This window comes from Zalophus californianus, chromosome X (assembly GCF_009762305.2).
Source record: "Zalophus californianus isolate mZalCal1 chromosome X, mZalCal1.pri.v2, whole genome shotgun sequence".
Classification (NCBI taxonomy): Eukaryota; Metazoa; Chordata; class Mammalia; order Carnivora; family Otariidae; genus Zalophus; species Zalophus californianus.
In genome coordinates, this window is record NC_045612.1 from 74246838 (window position 1) to 74268631 (window position 21794).

Genomic DNA, 21794 nt, shown 5'->3' on the forward strand with positions numbered 1-21794 from the left:
TGCTGGTTTTTTTTTTCAAGTTTTTATTTAAATTCCAGTTAGTTAACATACAGTGTAACATTCATTTTAGGAGTAGCATTTTGTGATTCATCACTTAAATATAACACCCAGTGCTCATCACAAGTGCCCTCCGTAATATCCATCACCCATTTAGCCCATCCCCCACACACACCTGCCCTGCAGCAACCCTCAGTTTGTCCTCTATAGTTAAGAGTCTGATTTATGGTTTGCCTCTCTCTTTGTTTCCCCGTATGTTCATCTGTTTTGTTTCTTAAATTCCACATAATGAGTGAAATCATATGGTACTTGTCTTTGACTAACTGACTTATTTCGGTTAGCATAATACACTCTAGCTCCATCCACATTATTGAAATGGCAGGATTTCATTTTTTTGATAGCTGAGTAATATTCCATTGTATATATATACCATGACTTCTTTATCCATTCATCAATCAATGGACATTCAGGCTCTTTCCATAATTTGGCTACTGTTTATAATGCTGCTATAACCATCAAAATTCTAGAGGAAAACACAGGCAGAAACCTCTTTGACATTAGCCGTAGCAACTTCTTACTTACTGTGCCACTCTCATGTCTCCCATCTCCATCCCTTGTATCAATCCAACATTTGAGTGGACTTGATATTCTTTACATTTTTCCTTAGCAATTAAAAATAGCACACACAAGGTGCATGTTAAATTGCATTGTTCCATGGCAATCAACTTAAAATAAAAATCAGTATTGTTTGCTGATATAATTTAGTCAAGGACTCTTTTTTTTGCAGACATAGAACTAGATGCTTTCTCTTTTTCTATTGTATTCTATTGTGATAGACCTATGAGATAGGTTTTTCCCCTCATTTCACGTTTATTTCCCCATTAAGGAAAAACTGAGGCTCAGAGAAGTGAAACAACTTCCCAGAGTCACCCACGTTGTAAGATATGGAGACAGAGCTTGAACCTTGGCTTCTTTTGAGTATCACATTTTTATTTCTTAAACAGCTTTAGCTACTTTGTCCTTTCTATTTTCTAAAAAGCATTAGCTTTTAGGAGAGCAAAATTATACAAGCCAATATCCTGCCCTCCTTTGACAGCACTGCTTCTAACCAGGCCTGGCTTTGGAGAGGGCTTTTGTGTAGTTTCTACAAAGGGACTTAGGATGTTCCTTTTGAGAGTAGGGTGGGGAAGAGATCTACTTACATGCATTTGTTCATTTATTCGGGCATAGTGCTATGCAGTGGGAGAGAAAAAGATGAAAGGCCATGCATGGTCCCTGCCCTCCAGAGGGCAGAGGATGGTGAGGCTGGCATGTAAGCAACCAGTCCCAGTCCAGTATGACCCATGTTCTGACGGGGGTGAGAATAAATTCCTGTTGGAGCATGGGGCAAGGAGCGCTTCACTCTGCCTTGGGTTCTGAGATAAAAGTGAAGCATATATCCACACTGGAAGCCTATAATACATGTGTTTAGGATCCCTTCTTAACTCTTTCCTCTGTCTTGACCAGAGAGAAAAGACTACATTCTGATGGTGTGTTCTAGGGTTTGGAGAAAGAGTGCTTGTAAGGCCTTGCTCAGCTACAGGGCCATCAATTCTCCACTGGGTTAACTATTGCAGTGAGTAGCATTTGCATCAGCTCCAGAAGCATTAGAAACAGACCTGTCCTTGAAATAATTGGCTGTGCTGGCCTTTATCCACGTTTGCTTGTTTGGATTCATTATGCTTTAGTAATCTACTGTGTTTGGTTTTCATGCTCTGCCTTTCCTGGAGCCTAACTCCCAAGTGATCCAAAAGAGTAATTAGTGGCTACAGGAGAAGAGAGGCTTTCAGGTGAGCATGGCAGAATTTCACAGAAAGTAAGAGATGATTCTAGAAAACTGGGGGAATGTACAAGGAGAAAGAACCTCCCCTTACCGTGCTTTCAGATTTGGTGTAGATGGATATAAGAAAAGGTGGGAGAAAGTTGTTTAAGGTTGAAGACTGATAGCCATGAGGTACTAAGAAATCAACAAGTGCTAAGATTGGTTATAGTCATTTTACAGAGAATGTGGAGGGAGAGAAGAGGTTGGGCTGGAGAGGGAGGTAAAATTTGTAGTAAAAGTCAGGTGTGGACCAAAGTTAAAAAGAAATTAAGAGGAAGTACAGTTTGGTAGAAAGATCATAGGCTCAGAAGGCTTAGTGAAGTCTCAGATGTGACAAGCTTCAGTCTCCGAGATAGGATTTTGAATCCTAGCTCTGCCTCAGAGCTGTGGGACCTTTGGCAAGCCACAACCTCTCTGAGTCTTAGTTTTCTTATTTGTAAAATGAAGATAATAATTATGCCCATAGGATTGTTACAACAATGGAATGAGGCATCCATTTGCTTGGCACGTAGTGAGTACTCAGTAAGTGGTAGCAATTGTTTTGCTTTTATAGGAAGCTAAGTACTAGCTACATAATCTTAGATAAACTTAACTTCTTTGAGCCAGTTTTATTAACTGTAAATGGGGACAATGCTTACATTGTAAGAAACATTTTTTGTGGGTATAAAGTAAGATTAGGTATACAAAACATTTATGCAATAATACAATAGAAGTTCAAAAAATGATATTGCTACTGGATGGGCAACAACCTCTCAGGAAACTGGCAGCCAAAGAAGATGGTACATGTTTATTCTTTTGTATTTTGGAGCGTGTGAGAAGCTGAAGCCTCAAACATAGATGACATCTAAGAGCTCAGAGCTACTTTTTCCACCCTCAAACTTTCTGACCATGCCAAATACTGAGAAAGAGGAGGACCATTGTTGAGGGGAAGAGACAAGGAAGGATATTTCGCCATCCCTCAAGGTCTACCTCAAGTCCTGTTCCTTCCATGAAGCTTCCTGACAGTTCTGCCCCAGGGAACTCTACCTTACCTCATTTCTTCTGACATTCAAGTTTGACCCTTTAATGTGGATGCTGAGTTACAGTATTCACAATTGTTTTCTAAATGTATGACTTCATTGTCCAATTCTGTTTTAAGCCCCTGGAGGGCAAAGTCTGTGTCATATCACTTGTAAGAGCATAAGGCTGGGCACAAAAGCCCTCAAGAAACACAGCGTGTCTTTCAATTTAGGTTCCAGAATAGCCCTGAAATTTGGCCATATCATGTTTGTGTGTGTGTCAAAGATGTCGCAACTGGGAACTTAAAAAAGAAAATCTCTTTATGTTGTCTTCTAATGGACTGAACTACATTTTTCTTTACTCAGTAAATATTTATGGAATACCAGTTATGTGCAAAGCAATTTACTTGGACTTTTGGTGACTACAGAGATGAATCCCACCTGGATCTTGCTATCATCTTGCTTCCGTTCTAATAGGGGACATAGAGCCACCAAAACAAAGAGCCCTGATTCAAAGTACAAGATGATTAGTGCCTGAGGAGTCAGAGAAAAGAATTTGGAGCATCTTAGGCTTGGAGCACTTAAGCTGAATCTTGATAGATGATGTAAATTTAGGTGTTTGGGAATAGGGTAAAGGGAATCTGGGGAACATATGATCAATTGTGAAACATGTATATGGAACAACAAATAATACTGTTTGTGTGGACTGTAGCATATGTGAAGAGAAATGGTGGAAAGCTAGATCAGAAAGATCAGTTGAAGCCAAGTGGAAGAGGATAGTGACTTTCAGGTTAAAAATGATTGAGTTTATTCTGCAGGCAACACTGAACTATGGAGTCTAAATCTAAATCTATCTATCAAGAGATTTTTTTCAAGCTGGTTAAGTACATCATCAGAACTGGCTTCTAAAATACTCCAAAAGCAGCATTTAAAAGTCAGCAGGGAGAGATATAGGTCTATAGACTTATATCATGAACCCATTGATCTGTAAAACAGTCCAAGTCCACGTTGCACAGCTATTGAAATGATCTTGTCAAGGTTACACAGCAAGTTTGTTTTAGTATTAAGACTGGAATCTAGGTCTCTTGACTCCCAGTTATATTACTCTTCCATCTCTGCCTCCTCAGTTTGATATTGTGGTTTTACTGTGGCAAATTGGAATAAGAGAGAACATCACTGGGGTGTTTTAACCAAGAAATCCCTTTGCTGTGACTTCAAAGTTTGACTTGTAATGAATCATCAATAAAGAGCCTAATGTTTGTTTTCCAAGGCCTTGGGTTGATGTCCATTTGGATTTGGCTGTAAGTTGGAAAGAAATGGGATTCATATTTTAGGAGGCATCATCTGGTTCTTTTATCAAGAAAAGCAATCGCCCTAAGACGGACCCAGGTTTGGGTAGAAGTATTTTCTGGTTTGACCACAGCATACTCTTCCTGTCCAACACCCCCTCCACTATCCATTTGAAATGGAACAGCATTATCAGCTCTGGTCATTTTGATCTGCAGTGACCAAGTTAGCATTATGTGGCCTAGTGGTTCCTAACTCTGGCTACACATAGCATCACCTGGGGAACTTTTTGTTTTTGTTTTAAGATTTATTTATTTATTTCAGAGAAAGAGTGCAGGGGAAGAGGGGCAGAGGGAGAGAGAAACTCAAGCAGAGTACACACCCAGAGCAGAGTCTGACGCAGGGCTTGATCTCACAACCCAGAGATCACAACCTGAGCTGAAACCAAGAGTTGGATGCTCAACCAACTGCACCACCCAGGTGTCCCACCTGGGGAACTTTTAAACATACCCATACTCAAGTCCTACCCTATTCAATTAAACTAGGATCTCTGGGGATTGGGTCCAGATACTATATGATTTTCATGTTCCCAATGTATAGCCAAGGTTGAAAACCACTGGTACTTGGGACTACCTGGACTTCAGAAATCAGATGTATCTGAATCTATTACCAATTACCTATGAGGTTACTTCTTATCTCTGTGTCTCTGTTTTCACAACTGTAGAATAGGAATAATACTTTCTACCTTGGAAGGTTATAACCCATGTTAAATGAGAATGTATGCATAAAATACTGAGTATAGTATCCTAACATCTAGAATAGAGCAGGTGTTCAATAAAAGCCAAAATTTTTACCAGCTATTTTATTACCATTACTATTATTTTTACCATTTATAATTTTTATATGACTAATAATAACAAAACAGCAGGCACTAGGAAAAACAGTGGATGCAGAAACAAGAGATAGGAGTTTCAACCCTCACTCTATCACTTACCTAACTACGTGACTTGAATTAGTTTGTCTTTCTGAACCTCAATTTTGTTCTCTATGAAATGAAGAAGATAAGACCCATCACTGTTTCTCTCCCAAGATTATTGTGAACATCAAATAGTTATCTGGAAGAGTGCTTTGAATGGTATAAAGTGTGTTAGAAAAATCAGATTATTATTATAATTTTGGTCATTTTTTAGCTGCAATTCTGTGTACCCAGCCTGGTGCTAAGGGGAATGTCATGTTCAGAAATATAAGATACAGTCTAGATGGGGAGACAGAATTTGTATGTGTGTACACAAATAATTCCTCCATTAGAATACCAATCATACTGTATTATCATTATCTCTTTTCATATCTGTGTCCCTCACCAGAATGGCTGGCTAGCTGGAGGAATTAAAAAAACCCACAAGGCAATATATAAGTACTTCATGAGTGTTTATATGGATGGAAATCACCTATGTCACCAGAACTGTTCAGAGGGGTGAAATCTGAGCTGTTTTGAGGGTTGGTTACAGTACAGATAAGACATGAGAACTGGGGCATATATCAGGCAGGAAGCAAAACAGAGTCTAACACTTACTTACTCCTCATATATGCTAGGCACTGTCAATAGGCTTATTTAGTCCTTACAATCACCTGGTGGGGAGAGGTTATTATACCCACTTCCTGGATGAAGACACTGATGGTCAAAAAGGGGAAATAACTGCCCAGAGTCCAATAGCTTGGAAGTAGCAGAACAAGGCCTCAAAATCAGGACTACCCAACTCCAAACTTTCAGTACTTTCCACCATACCATACCAGCTCACCTAGAAGTAAGAATCAAGGGCTGGCAGGGTGCCTGGGTGTCTCAGTCAGTAAGCATCTGCCTTTGACTCAGGTCATGATCCCAGGGTCCTGGGGTCAAATCCCACATTGGGCTCACTGCTCAGCAGGGAGTCTGCTTCTCCCTCTGCTTCTGCCCTCCCCCCTGCTCATGCTCTATCTCTCAAATAAATAAATAAAATCTTTAAAAAAAGAATCAAGGGCTTGCTTTGATAGGGCAATTAGGAGACCAGTTTGACTAGAGTAGAGCTGGAAGATAAAGTCCAGATTTGCTGCCTGGGATTATAATTTGGGAGCAGCTCATAGAGGGCCTTGAATTTATAGTAAAGAATTTGAACTTTATCCTATACATTTTTTTTTAGAGTATGAAATCCTTTTTTTTAAAATTTTTAAAATTTTATTATGTTAGTCACCATACAATACATCATTAGTTTTTGATGTGGTGATCCACAATATCCTATACATTTTATAGCTACTGTATGATCTTCAAGAAGAAAAATGATGTTAAAATACTTAGGGTAAACCTTTTAACAGTATTACATAGATTAAAGTTAATATTTTTTATATTTACTTTAAAATTTTATAGAAGAAAAATTGAGACTATAAAGATGTACTAAACAAAAAATCAAGAAATATCAAAATCACCAACAATATTTTTCTCCTCAATTTTTTAAGTTTTTATTTAAATTCCAGTTAGTTAACATACAGTATAGTATTTGTCTCAGGTGAACAATTTAGTGATTCAACACTTACATACGACACCCTGCGCTCATCACAACAAGCGCACTCCAGGGGTGCCTGGGTGGCTCAGTTGCTAAGTGTCTGCCTTTGACTCAAGTCATGATCCCAGGGTCCTGGGATTGAGCCCCACATCAGGCTCCCTTTTCGGCAGGGAGCCTGCTTCTCCCTCTGCTGCTCCCCCAGCTTGTGCTCTCTCACTCTGTCAAATAAATAAATAAAATCTTTTTTTAAAATTTTATTTATTTATTTGACAGAGAGAGAGAGAGCGAGAGCAGGAACACAAGCAGGAGGCGTGGGAGAGGGAGAAGCAGGCTTCCCGCCGAGCAGGGAGCCCGATGTAGGACTCCATCCCAGGACCCTGGGATCATGACCTGAGCTGAAGGCAGACGCTTAACGACTGAGCCACCCAGGCGCCCAATAAATAAAATCTTAAAACGAAACAAGGGCACTCCTTAATCCCCACCACCTATTTACCCAACCCCCCTACCTCCCCTCTGGTAACCATCAGTTCTCTATAGTTAAGAGTCTGTTTCTTGGTGTGCAACTCACATTTTTCCCCTATGATCATTTGTTTTGTTTCTTAAATTCCACATATTAGTGAATTCATAGTATTTGCCTTTCTCTGACAGACTTATTTTGCTTACCATAGTACTCTGTAGCTCCATTCACATCATTGAAAAGAGCAAGATTTAGTTCTTTATTATGGGTGAGTAATATTCCACTGTGTGTGTGTGTGTGTGTGTGTGTGTGTGTGTGTGTGTGTGTATATATATATATATATAAAATATTGTATATATATGTATACATATATACTCCATTGTGTATATATACAATATAATATAATATATACGATATTCCATTGTGTGTGTGTGTATATATGTATATATATATATATATATATACACACACACACATAAAGATATCATATCTTTTTTTTCCAAGTTTTGCTTTAAATTCCAGTTAATATACAGCATAATATTAGTTTCAGGTGTACAATTCAGTGATTCAACACTTACATAGGACACCCTCTGCTCATCACAACAAGTGCAAAACTTAATCCCCATCACCAGTTTAACATATCCCCCCACCCACCTCCCCTCTGACAACTATCATTTGGTCTTGCACTTGTGATGAGCAGAGGGTGTCCTATGTAAGTGTTGAATCACTAAATTATACACCTGAAACTAATATTATGCTGTATATTAACCAACTGGAATTTAAAGAAAAACTTGGAAAAAAAAGATGTGATATCTTCATGTGTGTGTATATATATATACACACACACACATACACACACAATGGAATATTGTATATTGTAAATTAATTGTATTAATTGTAAATTAAGAGTCTGTTTCCAGGTTTTCCTCTCTCTTCTCCCACTCATATTCATTTGTTTCTTAAATTCCACATATGAGTGAAATTATAAGGTATTTGTCTTGCTCTGACTGACTTATTTCCCTTAGCATAATACTCTCTATCTCCAAGTAGTTGCAAATGGTAAGATTTCATTCTTTTTAATGACTAATAATATGCCATTGTGTGTGTGTGTGTGTGTGTGTGTGTGTGTGTATGTACACACACAACGTCTTCTTTATCCATTCATCAGTCAGAAATGGGCTGTTTCCATATTTTGGCTATTGTAGATAATGCTGCTATAAACATCGGGGTGCAGGTATCCCTTTGAATTAGTATTTTTGTATTCTTTCAGTAAATACCTAGTGCTGCAATTGCTGGATCATAGTGAAGTTCTATTTTTACCTTTTTAATTAAGATTTTATTTATTTATTTATCTATCTATTTATTTATTTATTTATTTGACAGAGAGAGCGCGAAAGCAGCAACACAAGCAAGGGGAGTGGGAGAGGGAGGAGCAGGCTTCCCACCGAGCCGGGAGCCCGATGTGGGGCTCGATCCCAGGACCCTGGGATCATGACCTGAGCCGAGGGCAGACTCTTAATGACTGAGCCACCCAGGTGCCCCTATTTATACCTTTTTAAGGAACCTCCATACTGTTTTCCAGCATGTCTGAACCAGTTTGCATTCCCACCAACATTGCAAGAGCGTTCCCCTTTCTCCACATCTTCACCAACCTCTGTTGTTTCTTGTGTTGTTGATTTTAGCCATTCTGACATATGTGAGATGGTATCTCATTGTAGTTTTGATTTCCATTTCCCTGATGAGTGATGTTGAGCATCTTTTCATGTGTCTGTTGGCCATCTGGATGTCTTCTTTGGAAAAATGACTTTTCATGTCTTCTGCCCATTTTTTTAACTGGATTATTTGTTTTTTGGGTGTTGAGTTTTATAAGTTCTTTATATACATTGGATACTAACCCTTAATTGGATATGTCATTTGCAAATATCTTCTCCCATTCTGTAGGTTGCCTTTCAGCTTTGTCGGTTATTTCCTTCACTGTGCAGAAGCTTTTTATCTTGATGAAGTCCCAAAATTTATTTTTGCTTTTGTTTCCCTTACCTCAGGAGACATATCTAGTAAGAAGTTGCTATGGCCAATGTCAAAGGGGTTACTGCTTGTGTTCTCTAGAATTTTAATGCTTCCGTGTATCACAAATTTAGGTCTTTTATCCATTTTGAATTTATTTTTGTGTATGGTGTAAGAAAGTGGTCCAGTTTCATACTTTTGCATGTGGCTGTCCACTTTTCCCAACACCAATTGTTGGGGAGACTGTCTTTTTTCACATTGAATATTCTTTCCTGCTTTGTCGAAGATTAATTGACCATACAGTTGTGGGTTCATTTCTGGGATTTCTATTCTGTTCCATTGATCTATGTGTCTATTTTTGTGCCAGTACCATACTGTTTTGATCAATACAGATTTGTAATATAACTTGAAGTCCAGAATTGTGATGCCACCAGCTTGGCTTTTCTTTTTCAAGTATTGCTTTGGCTATTTGGGGTCTTTTGCGGTTCCATACAAATTTTAGGATTGTTTATTCTAGCTCTGTGCAAAATGCTGTTGTTATTTTGATAGGGATTGCATTAAATGTGTAGAGTGCTTTGGGCAATATAGATTTTTCACAAAATTTGTTCTTCCAACCCATGAGCATGGAACATTTTGTCAGTTCTTTGTGTCATCTTCAATTTCTTTCATCAGTGTTTTGTAGTTTTCAGAGTACAGATCTTTTACCTCTTTGGTTAGGTTTCTTCCTAGGTATCTTATGGTTTTGGTGCAATTGTAAATGGGATCAAGTCCTTGATTTCTCTTTCTTCTGCCTCATTGCTAGTGTATAGAAATGCAACTGACATCTGTGCATTGATTTTATATCCTGCCACTTTGCTGAATTCCTGTATGAGTTCTAGCAATTTGGGGGTGGAGCCTTTCGAGTTTTCTATATAGAGTGTCATGTCATCTGCAAACAGTGAACATCTCACTTCTTCCTGGCGTTTTGGATGCCTTTTATTTCTTTTGTTGTATGCTTCCTGTGGCTCGGCCTTCCAGTGCTATGTTAAGTAACAGTGGTGAGAGTGGACATCCCTTGTCTTGTTCCTGACCATAGAGGAAAAGCTCTGTTTTTCCCCATAGAGGATGATATTAGCTGTGGGCTCTTCATATATGGCCTTTATTATGTTGAGGTATGTTAGAGGGTCCCTCTAACCCTACTTTGTTGAGGGTTTTTTTTTTTTTTTATCATGAATGGATGTTGTACATTGTCACATGTTCTTTCTGCATCTATTGAAAGGATCATATGGTTCTTTACCTTTCTTTTATTGATGTGGTATATCACGTAGATTGATTGTTGAATATTGAGCCACCCTTGCAGCCCAGGAATAGATCCCAGTTGATCCTGGTGAATGATTCTTTTAATGTACTGTTGGATTTGGTTTGCTGGTATTTGAATGAGAGTTTTTGCATCCGTATTCATCAGGGATATTGGCCTCTCGTTCTCCTTTTTAATGGAGTCTTTATCTGGTTTTGGTATCAGGGTAATGCTGGCCTCATAGAATGAATTTAGAAGTTTTTCTTCCAGTTCTATTTTTTGGAATAGTTTGACAAGAATAGGTATTAACTGTTCTTTAAATGTTTGGTAGAATTCCCCTGGGAAGCCATCTGGCCATGGACTTTTATTTGTTGGGAGATTTTTGATTACTGATTCAATTTCTTTGCTGGTTATCGGTTTGTTGAAGCTTTCTATTTCTTCCTGTTTCAGTTTTCGTCATTTATATGTTTCTAGGAATGTATCCATTTCCTCCAGGTTGTCCAATTTGCTGGCATATAGTTTTTCATAATATTCTAATTGCTTGTATTTCCGTGGTGTTGGTCGTTATTTCTCCTTTCTCATTTGTGATTTTATTTATTTGGGTCCTTTCTCTTTTCTTTTTGGTAAGTCTGGCTAGAGGTTTATCAATTTAGTTATTTTTTTCAAAGAACCAGCTCCTGCTTTCATTGATCTGTTTTATTGGCTGTTTTTTAGGTTCTGTTTCATTAATTTCTGCTTTAGTCTTTATTATTTCCTTCCTTCTTCCTGGCTTTAGGCTTTGTTTGTTGTTCTTTCTCTAGCTCCTTTAATTTTAATGTTAGGTAGTTAATTGAGATTTTTCTTGCCTCTTGTGGTAGGCCTGTATTCCTATGTCTACTTCCCTCTTATGACCACTTTTGCTGTATCCCAAAGGTTTTGGGCCATCATGTTTTCATTTTCATTTCATTTCATTTGTTTCCATGTATTTTTTAAATTTTATCCTTAATTTCCTGGTTGACCCATTCATTGTTCGATAGCATGTTGTTTAATCTCCATGTGTTCTTTCCAAATTTTTTCTTGTGGTTGACTTCAAGTTTTATAGCCTTGTGGTCAGAAAAGATGCATGGAATCATCTCAGTCTTTTTGTACTTGTTGAGGCCTTATTTGTGACCTAGTATGTGATCTATTTTGGAGAATGTCTCATGTGCACCTGAAAAGAACGCATTTTGTGCTGTTTTAGGATGGAATGGTCTGAATATACCTGTTAAATCCATCTGGTCCAAGGTGTCATTCAAAACCATTGTTTTCTTGTTGATTTTCTTGTTGATTTTCTGCTTAGATGAGGTGTATATTGATGTAAGTGGGAGTATTGAAGTCTCATATTATTACTCTCAATGAGTTCCTTTATGTTTGTTATTAATTGTTTCATGTATTTCAGTGCTCTCATGTTGTGGGCATAAATATTTACAATTGTTAGACCTTCTTGTTGGATTGCCCCCTTTATTATGATATAGTTCTCTTCTCTATCTCTTGTTACAGTCTTTGTTTAAACTCTATTTTGTCCAATATAAGTATTGCTAATCTGGCTTTCTTTTCACATTCTTTTGCAAGATAAAAGTTTCTCCATCCCCTCCTTTTCAATCTGCAGGTGTCTTTTGGTCTAAAATGAGTCTCTTGTAGGTAGCATATAGATGGGTTTATTTTATCCATTCTGACAGCTTATATCTTTTGATTGGAGCATTTAGTCTGTTTACATTCAGAGTAATTAGTGATAGATATGTATGTAGTGCCATTTCATTATTTGTTCGTTGTTTCTGGAGATATTCTCTTATCCTTTCTTGTCCCTGTCAGTTTTGGTCTTTCCTTTCCACTTAAAGAGTTGCCTTTAATATTTCTTGTAGGGATGTTTTAGTGGTCACAAACTCCTTTATTTTTCGCTTGTCTGGGAAACTCTTTATCTCCCCTTCTATTCTGAATGACAACCTGCCAGATAGAGTATTCTTGGCTGCAGATTGTTCCCATTCAGCACTTTGAGTACATCATTCCACTCCCTTCTGTCTTGCCACGTTTCTGTTGAGAAATCTGCAGCTGGCCTTATGAGTCTTCCTTGTAAGTTAGGGATTTCTTTTGTCTCTATGCTTTAAGAATTTTTCTAAATCATTATATTTTGAAAATTTAATTACAGTATGTTTTGGTGTTGGCCTGATGTTGTTGATTTTGATGTGAGTTTTCTGTATATCCCAGATCTGAATAACTGTTTCCTTCTCCAGATAGGGAAGTTTTTAGCTATGATTTGCTTAAGTAAATTTTCTGCCCTCCTTTCTCTTCTTCTGGGACTGCTAAAATATGAATGTTATTACATTTGATGGAGTCACTGAGTTCCCTAAATTTATTCTCATGTTCCATGATTTCTCTTTCTCTCTTTTGTTAAGCTTCATTATTTTCCATTATTTTGTCCTCTACATCACTTACTCATTTTTCTGCTTCTTCCAGCCTTGTGTTCATTCCATCAAGTCTGTTTCCAATTTCAGTTATTGCAGTTTTCATTTCTGACTGATTCTTTTTTAACTCTTTTGTCTCTGTGGTAAGGGCCTCCCTGAAGTCTTCCATTCTTTTCTCAAGCCCAGCAAGTATCCTTATGACTGTTGCTTTAAATTCTCCATCAGGCATGTAATTATATCTGTGTCACTTGGATCTCTAGCTGTGACCTAATCTTGTTGTTTCATTTGGGATAAATCCCCCTGTCTTCGCATTTTTTCCTAAGTCTCTATCTTCTTCTCTGTGTTAGAAAAGCCAGTAATATTTCCTGTTCCTGAGAGTAATGGCTTTATGAAGAAGCGGCCATACAGTATCCATGGCCTAGAGCTTCAGGGAGTGTCTCTGGTGTGTGCTCCCTGTGCTCTGCTGTTGTGCTGTGGCTGCTCTGTCCTTCAGGCCAGTCATCCTCAGAGGTTCTCCTTGCCTGCAGTGGGCAGTGTTTGGTTCTTGGCCAAACTGTGGCAAGTTTTAACTATGTGTGCTCTGGTCTGCTTGTGAAATGAGAGCTAATACTTCCAGTAGAACTGAAGCACTGCAGAGCTTTCTATTCAGGAGATGTGGTGTGAGCAGGGGTTTCTTTGGTCTTCTACAGAAGGGGCCCACCACACTGTGACTGATGCAAGCTTGACTGAGAAGGGCAGTAACACCAGAGAGCAGTGGTATGGGACCTGGTATAAGCAGACTAGGCAGCTTGTGTTGGTGCTGTAGTGCTTCCTGCAGGTGGCTCTTTGTTTATGCTGAGGGGCTGGGACGGGGGAATGGTGCCAGCTAGCTTGTCCCTGGAGGAGTGCCTCCATGCACACTGCCTCTCAGGGAAGCACTCCAAGAAGAGCAAGTAATCTCCCCACCATATGTCCCAGGGGTTTTTCAGATTGCTGTTTACACACTATCTGACTCCCTGTTGTATACTGCCTTCTCTTCAGGAGCAGCACAGTGCTCTCTGGGCTCTATCCCAGCAAAGCCTGCTCACTTTATTTTCTTTTTAAGAGCAAGAGCCATATCTTATTCATCTTTGCACCCTCTAAGGCACCCAGCACAGTGCCTGGAGAAAATGGAGTTAAGTGTTTTTTTGAATAAACTCTGTTTCCATATTTGGGTTTCTCTAGTTTCTTCAATTCAGATCATTTACATAAGTTTCTCCAAAGGGATCTATATGGGAAGTCATTGACTTCCTCATTTCCAGATAAATTTTATATGTAATAGCATTAATGAAAATAGTGAAAAGAAAAAGGGATCTATGTACAATACCACAGTATTATGTCCAATGTATGTATAACTACCTTGTGGCGAGGTGCTCATCAAGAAACATCGATTGGTGAGACAGTTCTTCCTTGTATGGACTATCCAGCATATTGACCTATCCTTTCAAATGCCAGCAGGTCCCTCCATCATTTTGGCAAATCAAAAAGGCCAGTATAGTTTAATTAATTTTTAATTAATTAATTAATTAATTAAAAATAATTAAAAATTAAATTAATTTTAAATTAATTAAAATTTAATTAATTTTTCCAACTGTTAACCACAAATGCATCTTCCAAATTAAAGATAAAAGTTGATTAGATGCTTATTTGTTTGTTTTTTTAATTTTTTATTTAAATTCAATTTAATTAACTTATTCTGTATTTTTAATTTCAGAGGTAGAATTTAGTGATTCATCAGTTGCATGTAACACCAAATGCTCATTACTTCAAGCCTGCTGACTTTTAAAACTGTAGGGTTTAAGAATGTGGTGTGGGCAGGGGCCTGTGCCGGTCTTGGGAAGGGGCCCACCATGCTGGAATTGAGGTGAGCTTGACAGAGAAGAGCAGTTGTGCCAGAGCGCAAGAGTGTGGGACTTGGTGTAAGCAAGTTAGGCAGCCAGTGTAAGGGCAGAGCTGCCCTCTGTAGGTAGCTCTGTGTTTGTATTAAGGGGTGGGGGAGGAAAGTGGCACCAGCCAACTCCTTTGTCACCAAAGAGGTGTCTCCCTTAACTCTGCTCTCAGGGTGGTGCTCCAGGAAGAGCAAATTATCTCCCCTCTGTGTACCCCAAGTGGTCTTCAGATCACTTATTTCCATGTCAGCTGCCCCTTGGTTGTTTGCCTGCCCTCTCTCCAGGAGTAGGGAAGCTCCCTCAGGGCTCTATCACAGCCAAACATGCCAAGCTTTAAAACAGCAGTCTTTAAACACCCCTGGTTGCAAGAACTCATGAAAGTCAGCCATTCTCATTTTCCCAGCCAATGGTTTTGGGGGTGCATTCCCCTGTGTGCTCCTCTCTCTCTTGCCTTTCTCCACGACCATGGCTCCCTCCCTTCTGCAGCACCCGTGATCCATTTCTCCCCCAAACCATGTGTCCACACATCCTACCTTCTTTGATGTGGCTTCATCTCTCCTTTTAGTTGTGGAGTTTGTTCTTTCAGTCTTCAGGGTGATTTCTGGAGTATTTAGAAAGATTTGATAATTATCTAGCTGTGTTTGAGGGGCAAAGACTAGAGTCCTACTCCACCACCATCTTTGCTCCCCTCCCCAACATCCCCGCACCCCCCCCAACTAACAACCTTGCATAGTTGTACATATGCCTATTTCCATATGGTGTTCATCAGGCCATGAGTACTTTTTGTGGATTTTTTCCACTTAAATGCACATACTTTTTTGACCTGGCCCAAATCCTTGTCAGTTCATGTATAATATGTATTGGTTAAGTACTTGTACAAAATGGTTTGTGTAGTCTTTGTGGTTGGGCCCAAGTTTCTTCTATTAAGAAGAATGTTTTTGTGTCAATTGTTTTTCCTATTTTTTGGTGGTTAATTCCCTTGGCCTGTTCCCCAAAATGGATCCAATCGATCAACAAATATGAACTATCTCATATGTATGATTTTGCATTTCGTCTACATTTTTCCAGAATTCTTAATGCCTGTGTAAATAGAATAAGCCCAGTGTACAGTGCTACCAGCAATGTGTGAGTGCATCAGTGTCTCTCCTGCCAAAACTCCTGCTAAATCCATTTCATAAAAAAATTATATATATTTATTTTATATTGACTGACCTGGAAACCAGAGACATAGAAGCAGGGAGGCAAGTTAGGGGACTGCTGTGATAGTCAATGTCTTAAGTAAAAAGGGCCTGAGTTTGGGTAATTATGAATTTAATAAATTCAAATTCATCATCACATATTGCCTAAATACCTACTATGTGCCAGGCTCATACTAAACATGTTAGTACCTAATTAAAATTTTAATATCTTTGTAAGATAATGTATTATTGGTCTTCATTATATAGATGAGGTAACTAAGACTTAGCAGATTGATATTACATACCCTAGGTCACACAAACAGAAGTTCTAGAGCTGGGTTTCAAACATAGGCTTTCTGAAGGATTAAGCTGCTGGAAGAATTACAAAAAAAAAAAAAAAAAGGAAAAGAAATCCAGAGTTGTTATGACCAAAAATAGTTGGACGCTAAGGGAGGTAGCCCAGATAACTCCAGTATTGGATGCCTGTTCATGAATAGTGTTCCATTTGGCTAACCATTCAAGTAATTTTCTCTTTCAGGAGATTCTGACAGTTTCAGCAAAGTGCGGCCTCCAGGAGAAAAGCCTACCATCGTCCGCCCCCCAGTGAGGCCTCCAGACCCTCCATGCCGGGCAGCTACTCCCCAAAAGCCAGAACCAAAGCCAGATATTGTGGTTAGCAATGCAGGGGAAATCCCATCATCTGTGTAAGTAGAGTTTTTCCTCAACCTTGGCCTAAGGCTCATCTTAGGCCACCAGGAGTTCTTTCCAGGATCACCATAATGGTTGTGAAGGGTATACAGTGCACAACCCCAGGGTATCATTCACTTCATAGTCTAGGGAAATGTCACAGACAAGCCCTGTTTGGAGTGTTCCACTCAGCACCCAAGGCTGAGAGATTTCACTAACGCTGCCCTGATTTCTGTAGGGTGATAAGATTACCTTCTGCTTTCATGCTCCCTTGGCTCTGGAAATTTTTCATATTTTCTTATTGCTACTGTAATGAACAGATTTGTTCATTGTACTTGTGCCTTCAGGCTTTCTTTTTAAATCAGTGGTATGATTTTTTTTTTTTTAATCTTCTAAAATGACTCAGGTTCTCCAGAGAGTCTCTTGCAGGGTAAGAACTGAGCTAATGGCCAGCACGTTTTCCTGAGGTGGGACTGGAAGCCAAGAAACGAGGTATAAAGTAGCTAAGGCAGGGCCACAGCAGCTCTCAAGAACTAGCCTTGTATGGTCATAACTAGCCTGACTGGTCTCTCTTCAGCCAGTGCTTGGGACCCCTCTCATATACTGCCTCCTAGTATTCCTTTTTCTTGTGTCTCTTGTTTTCCATAATTGTAAAATGGGCGAAATAAGAAAAACAAAGCTTCTATCATGTTGATTAAGCAGCTAAGTGTATTTACGAAAATGTCAACAATTTATACATTGAAGCCAAGGACTTGTTTCACTTATTTCTCATAAGAATAGCCTGAACAAACAACATACTTACACCACTCTGAACCAAGGGAAAGCAAAGGGCATTAGACGTAGCCTTGAGGGTGCTTATGGTCTCTGAGTCATTTCACATTCTGATATTTGGGTTCTCCTTAGGCCCTGGTCCTTTGCAAGCTAGGGAAGCCCCTTCAGTTGGTGGCCTGTTTGGTTTATACTTTTTGTCTTGTCCATTGTCTGTTGGTTCTCATATGTATTCCAGAGCAACTCATGGGACTTGATTGGCTTCTGTTTGCAGGGTGGCTTCCAGGACCAGGTTCTTTGAAACAGCTTCCCGAAAAACAGGAAGGTAAGACACATAGATAACAGAAGAGACACCAGGTTACTTTTTAATAAATGGATCATGAGCATCACAGTTGCTGTCTTACATTCTCTTTTTCTGTTTCTGTGCAGTTTCATCTCTGGCTCTCTGTTTGTCCCTTTCTCTCCCCTAGTTCTGTCTCTCTGTTTCCTGTTCTCTCACCCTACACATCTGTTTTTGTCTCTGTACATATGTTTCTCTGTCCTTGTTATTCTATTTGTCTCCCTCATACTCTTTCTTTCTCTGTGTCATTGTCATTCTCAGTCTCTTTCTGTCTCTCTTTGTGTTTTTCTACTTATATCTCTGTTTCTGTGTCTCTGTCTCCCTCTTTGTTTGTTTTACTCTTTTTCTGTCTCTCTCTCCCCTTTCCCTCTTTCTTTGCCTGTCTCTGTATCTGTGGTATCTTTGAGTCTCTGACTGTGTTTTTCTACCTCTTCCTCTCTTCTGCTTCTCTCGTCTGTCTCTCACACACACAGTACTCACATGCTAAGTAATATTGCAAAAGAACATGACATTCAATGTAGGTCTTGTTTTTTTGTTAGTTTACTTATTTAGATTCTATTATATTCTAAAAGGGCAGCTGATAGGAATCTATAGAATGCAACACTCACATAAACAGCCTTAGAATAAACACAGGTAAACATTAGGTGGTATGATATAAATCACCTGGAAACAACTGAGGGAACAAAAACATAAACAGATTTGCTTTCCACCCTAGACCCACTAACACAGAATCTCCAGGAGTGGGGCCTGGGAATCTCTTTTTTTGTTTTATTTCCTTCCTTCCTACCTTCATTCCAGTTTGTTTGTTTTTAAAACTTCTAAGGTATTGGTACAAATTGTCCAAAGTTTGGCATTTGGGACCCTTTAGAACAGAATACCTAAGAAATGGTTGCTTAGACTTTAGGGACTCTTTTGTGATTTTGCTCCATGTTGCTTTTTAGAGAGTTTGAAATTGTGTTTCCTGATGGGTGATAAGAGTATAACTCTTCTAGGTGGTCAGTTAAAAGAACAATGTGCCTTTACCAGCAGTGGAGCTAGGGTAAGTTTAACATCATCTGGTCAAAACTGTGAGACCTAACTCACCAGGACATGATACTGCACAGCAAGTCACCCTAGTTCTGCTTGGCAGTCAGCCATTAAACCAGGTCCAGTTCTCCTTAGACAATAATTTGCTATTTATTCTACCATAACAGATAAAAATGAGGTCAAGCTCCCAGATTTCTCTTACTAATACAGTAAAATTTTAGCCTAGGATGTTTTTAAATCAGGCTTAGTCAAATGTCCCTCTTGAGAAAAAAGATGAAAGAGAGAGACAGAGAGACTCTTTAATACTCTTAATATAGTACCCACTTTTGAGCAGGACCACTTCCTATTTCCTGGTGATCCTTCCTCCCTCCCTAGAATAAGCCATATGAGAAATAAGTTACAAGGAAATGGAATGAAGTAAACTAGAATTAACAGAGTGAGCTGGGTATATCTATAAGAACACTCTTTAGAGGAAGTGATATCTAATTTGGGGCTTAAAAATGAGTAGAAATACACCAAAAAGTATGAGGAATTCATCTGTATCCTTGGACAGGGAACCAGTGTATTGAGAGAGAATATGTAAGAGGCATTAACAAAGTCCAGTAGAATCTTTAAGGCAGGCCAACTTCTAATAAGAAAACTATAGCCAAACTGATGTTGAGAGTATGGAAAGATTGATACTGCTGTCTGAGCTTTGTCACCTACTGCTCAGGGAATTCTTGGACCAACTCACAAAATAAGGGGTTGGGGGGGTGCTCTAACCAAACCAGGCACTTCAGGCTAAAGCACCACTCTACTTATCCTATGTTTAGGCCTCTGGAACCTAGATTTAATCCTGTTCCTTATCCCCAGATTCCATCTTGCCAGGAGTGTGGCCAAGACTGAAGTGGATACACCTGTCCTCCAGTGTGTCATGAGCCATAAAGCCATATAGGTTCCTCCCATTTAGTATCCACATAGAAAAAAACCACGACTTCTGTCTATACTCCCACCTTGTGACCACCACTTACATCAGTACATCTACATGCTGGCCACTGGTCAAGATCCTCAGACTAGCCACATCAGTACCATCTATAGACATTGTTGGCAAGCTCTTCTCTCTGATGAAAATAATGATCTGTTTAGCTTTTGTTCTGCTCCTTTTTGCTTTCCATTTGTACCCAACTGTAGCCTGACATTTGAATCACTTTACTTCCTCATTCATCTCTCTTCCACAACCAATAAAAAATTTAAAACTTAAATGAAAATGGGAAGTGGTCCATCAAGAAGAGAAGGAAGGGGTTCAGCAAGGCAGAACAGCTTATGCAAGACAGGTTCAGTAAGTGATTAGTGTTGCACTTTGGCTATGATATTGGGGTGAAAAGAGGGAAGCTTATCTGGAGGTGAGGCCAGAAAGATAGACTGGGTCCAGATTGTAAAACCTTATATGACATACTAAGGAATTTGGTCTTTATACTTTAGTCCATGGGGAATCATGTAACCTTTAAGCATGACAATGCATACTCTGAGATGACTAAGTTGTGAAACAAAACAAAACAAAAAACAAATAAAACCTCATTCTGTTAGTAATGAGAAAGATAGATGGGAGAGTAAAGACTGGAGACAGAGACAAATTGGGAGGCTAATCATCATGGCAACAATTGATGAGGCCCTAACCTATGGCATTGCCAGTGAAATGGAATAGAAGGACAGATATGAGATAGACACAAGGAGACCTGGCTGACTTTTCAAACATGGAGCATTGGATGGGCAACTGGGTGGCTCAGTTGGTTAAGTGTCTGCCTTCGGCTCAGGTCATAAACCCAGGGTCCTGGGATTGAGCCCCACATTGGACTCCCTGCTCAGTAGGGAGTCTGCATCTCCCTCTCCCTCTGCCCCTCCCCACCACTTATGCTCTTGATCTTTCTCTCTCTCTCTCTCTCTAATAAATAAATAAAATATTTAAAAAAAAACATGGAGCATTGGAGAAGGATTAAGAGGGAAAAAAGTCTGACTTGGAAAATTAAGTGGATGGTAACAATAATTAATCATAGAAGAACAGGTTTTGTGGGAAAGTTGCTCTCAATTTTGGACACAGTGTTTTTGAAGACCCTGTGGGATATTCAGATAGAAATGCCCAGTGCAGGTTGAGAGGAAGATGGTGGTGGAATAGGAGGACCCTAGGCTTGCCTCATCCAACGAACACAACTAGATAACTAAAAATCATCCCAAATATCCCAGAAATAGACATGAATACTGTCAGAAAAATCTCCTTAAATAAAGGGAGAGAAGAGGCCCCATTGAAGAAGGTAGGAAATGCGAAGAGTGGGCTTAGGGGAGAAAGGAATCTCAGGTGCTATGGAGGGGAGGGAGCTGAGGTTGCAGAGAAGGGCAAGAGAGAGACCAGCACACAGAGGAACACACAAGGAGAACATTTCCCTAAACCCATTGGCTTGGAAAATGAGAGTGGTTGAATTTCCTGAATTCTTGCACCAAGTGGGGCTTAAAGCCTGCAGTTGTGCTTTTTTTTTTTTTAATTGATTCGAGACACAGAGGTACAGAGAGAGAGAGCATGAGCAGGGGGAGAAGCAGAGGGAGAGGGAGAAGCATAAAGGAGAATGGGTTTTGCTGAGATAGAGGCCTGGAGGCACTGTGCTGCTCCCGGAAAGAAGGCAGGCAAACAACCCAGGGAGAGACAGCGTGGAAAATGAACTGAAGAGCACCTGCAGAACACAGAGGGGAGACTGTTCACTCTTCTCAGAGTGCATCTCTGAGAGACAGTGTTCACGGAAATACCTCCAGGAACAAAGGAGCTGGCTGGTGCTATTTCACTCCCCACCCCTCAGCATAAACACAAAGCCACATGCAGGAAGCACAACAAACAAAGCCTAAAGCCAGGAAGAAGGAAGGAAATAATAAAGACTAAAGCAGAAATTAATGAAACAGAACCTAAAAAACAGCCAATAAAACAGATCAATGAAAGCAGGAGCTGGTTCTTTGAAAAAAATAACTAAATTGATAAACCTCTAGCCAGACTTACCAAAAAGAAAAGAGAAAGGACCCAAATAAATA

General features: G+C 39.4%; 1 protein-coding gene across 6 annotated transcripts in view; it reads left to right on the forward strand.

Annotated features, from left to right (window-relative positions):
- Window positions 1-21794, forward strand: part of OPHN1 (oligophrenin 1) — a 499922-nt gene that overhangs the window by 469007 nt on the left and 9121 nt on the right. For all 6 annotated transcript variants that reach the window (XM_027608515.1, XM_027608517.1, XM_027608512.1 and 3 more), the window contains 2 exons: window positions 16461-16626; window positions 17652-17702. In XM_027608515.1, coding sequence (XP_027464316.1) covers window positions 16461-16626; window positions 17652-17702 — 217 coding nt within the window. The remainder of the gene's footprint in view (window positions 1-16460; window positions 16627-17651; window positions 17703-21794) is intronic.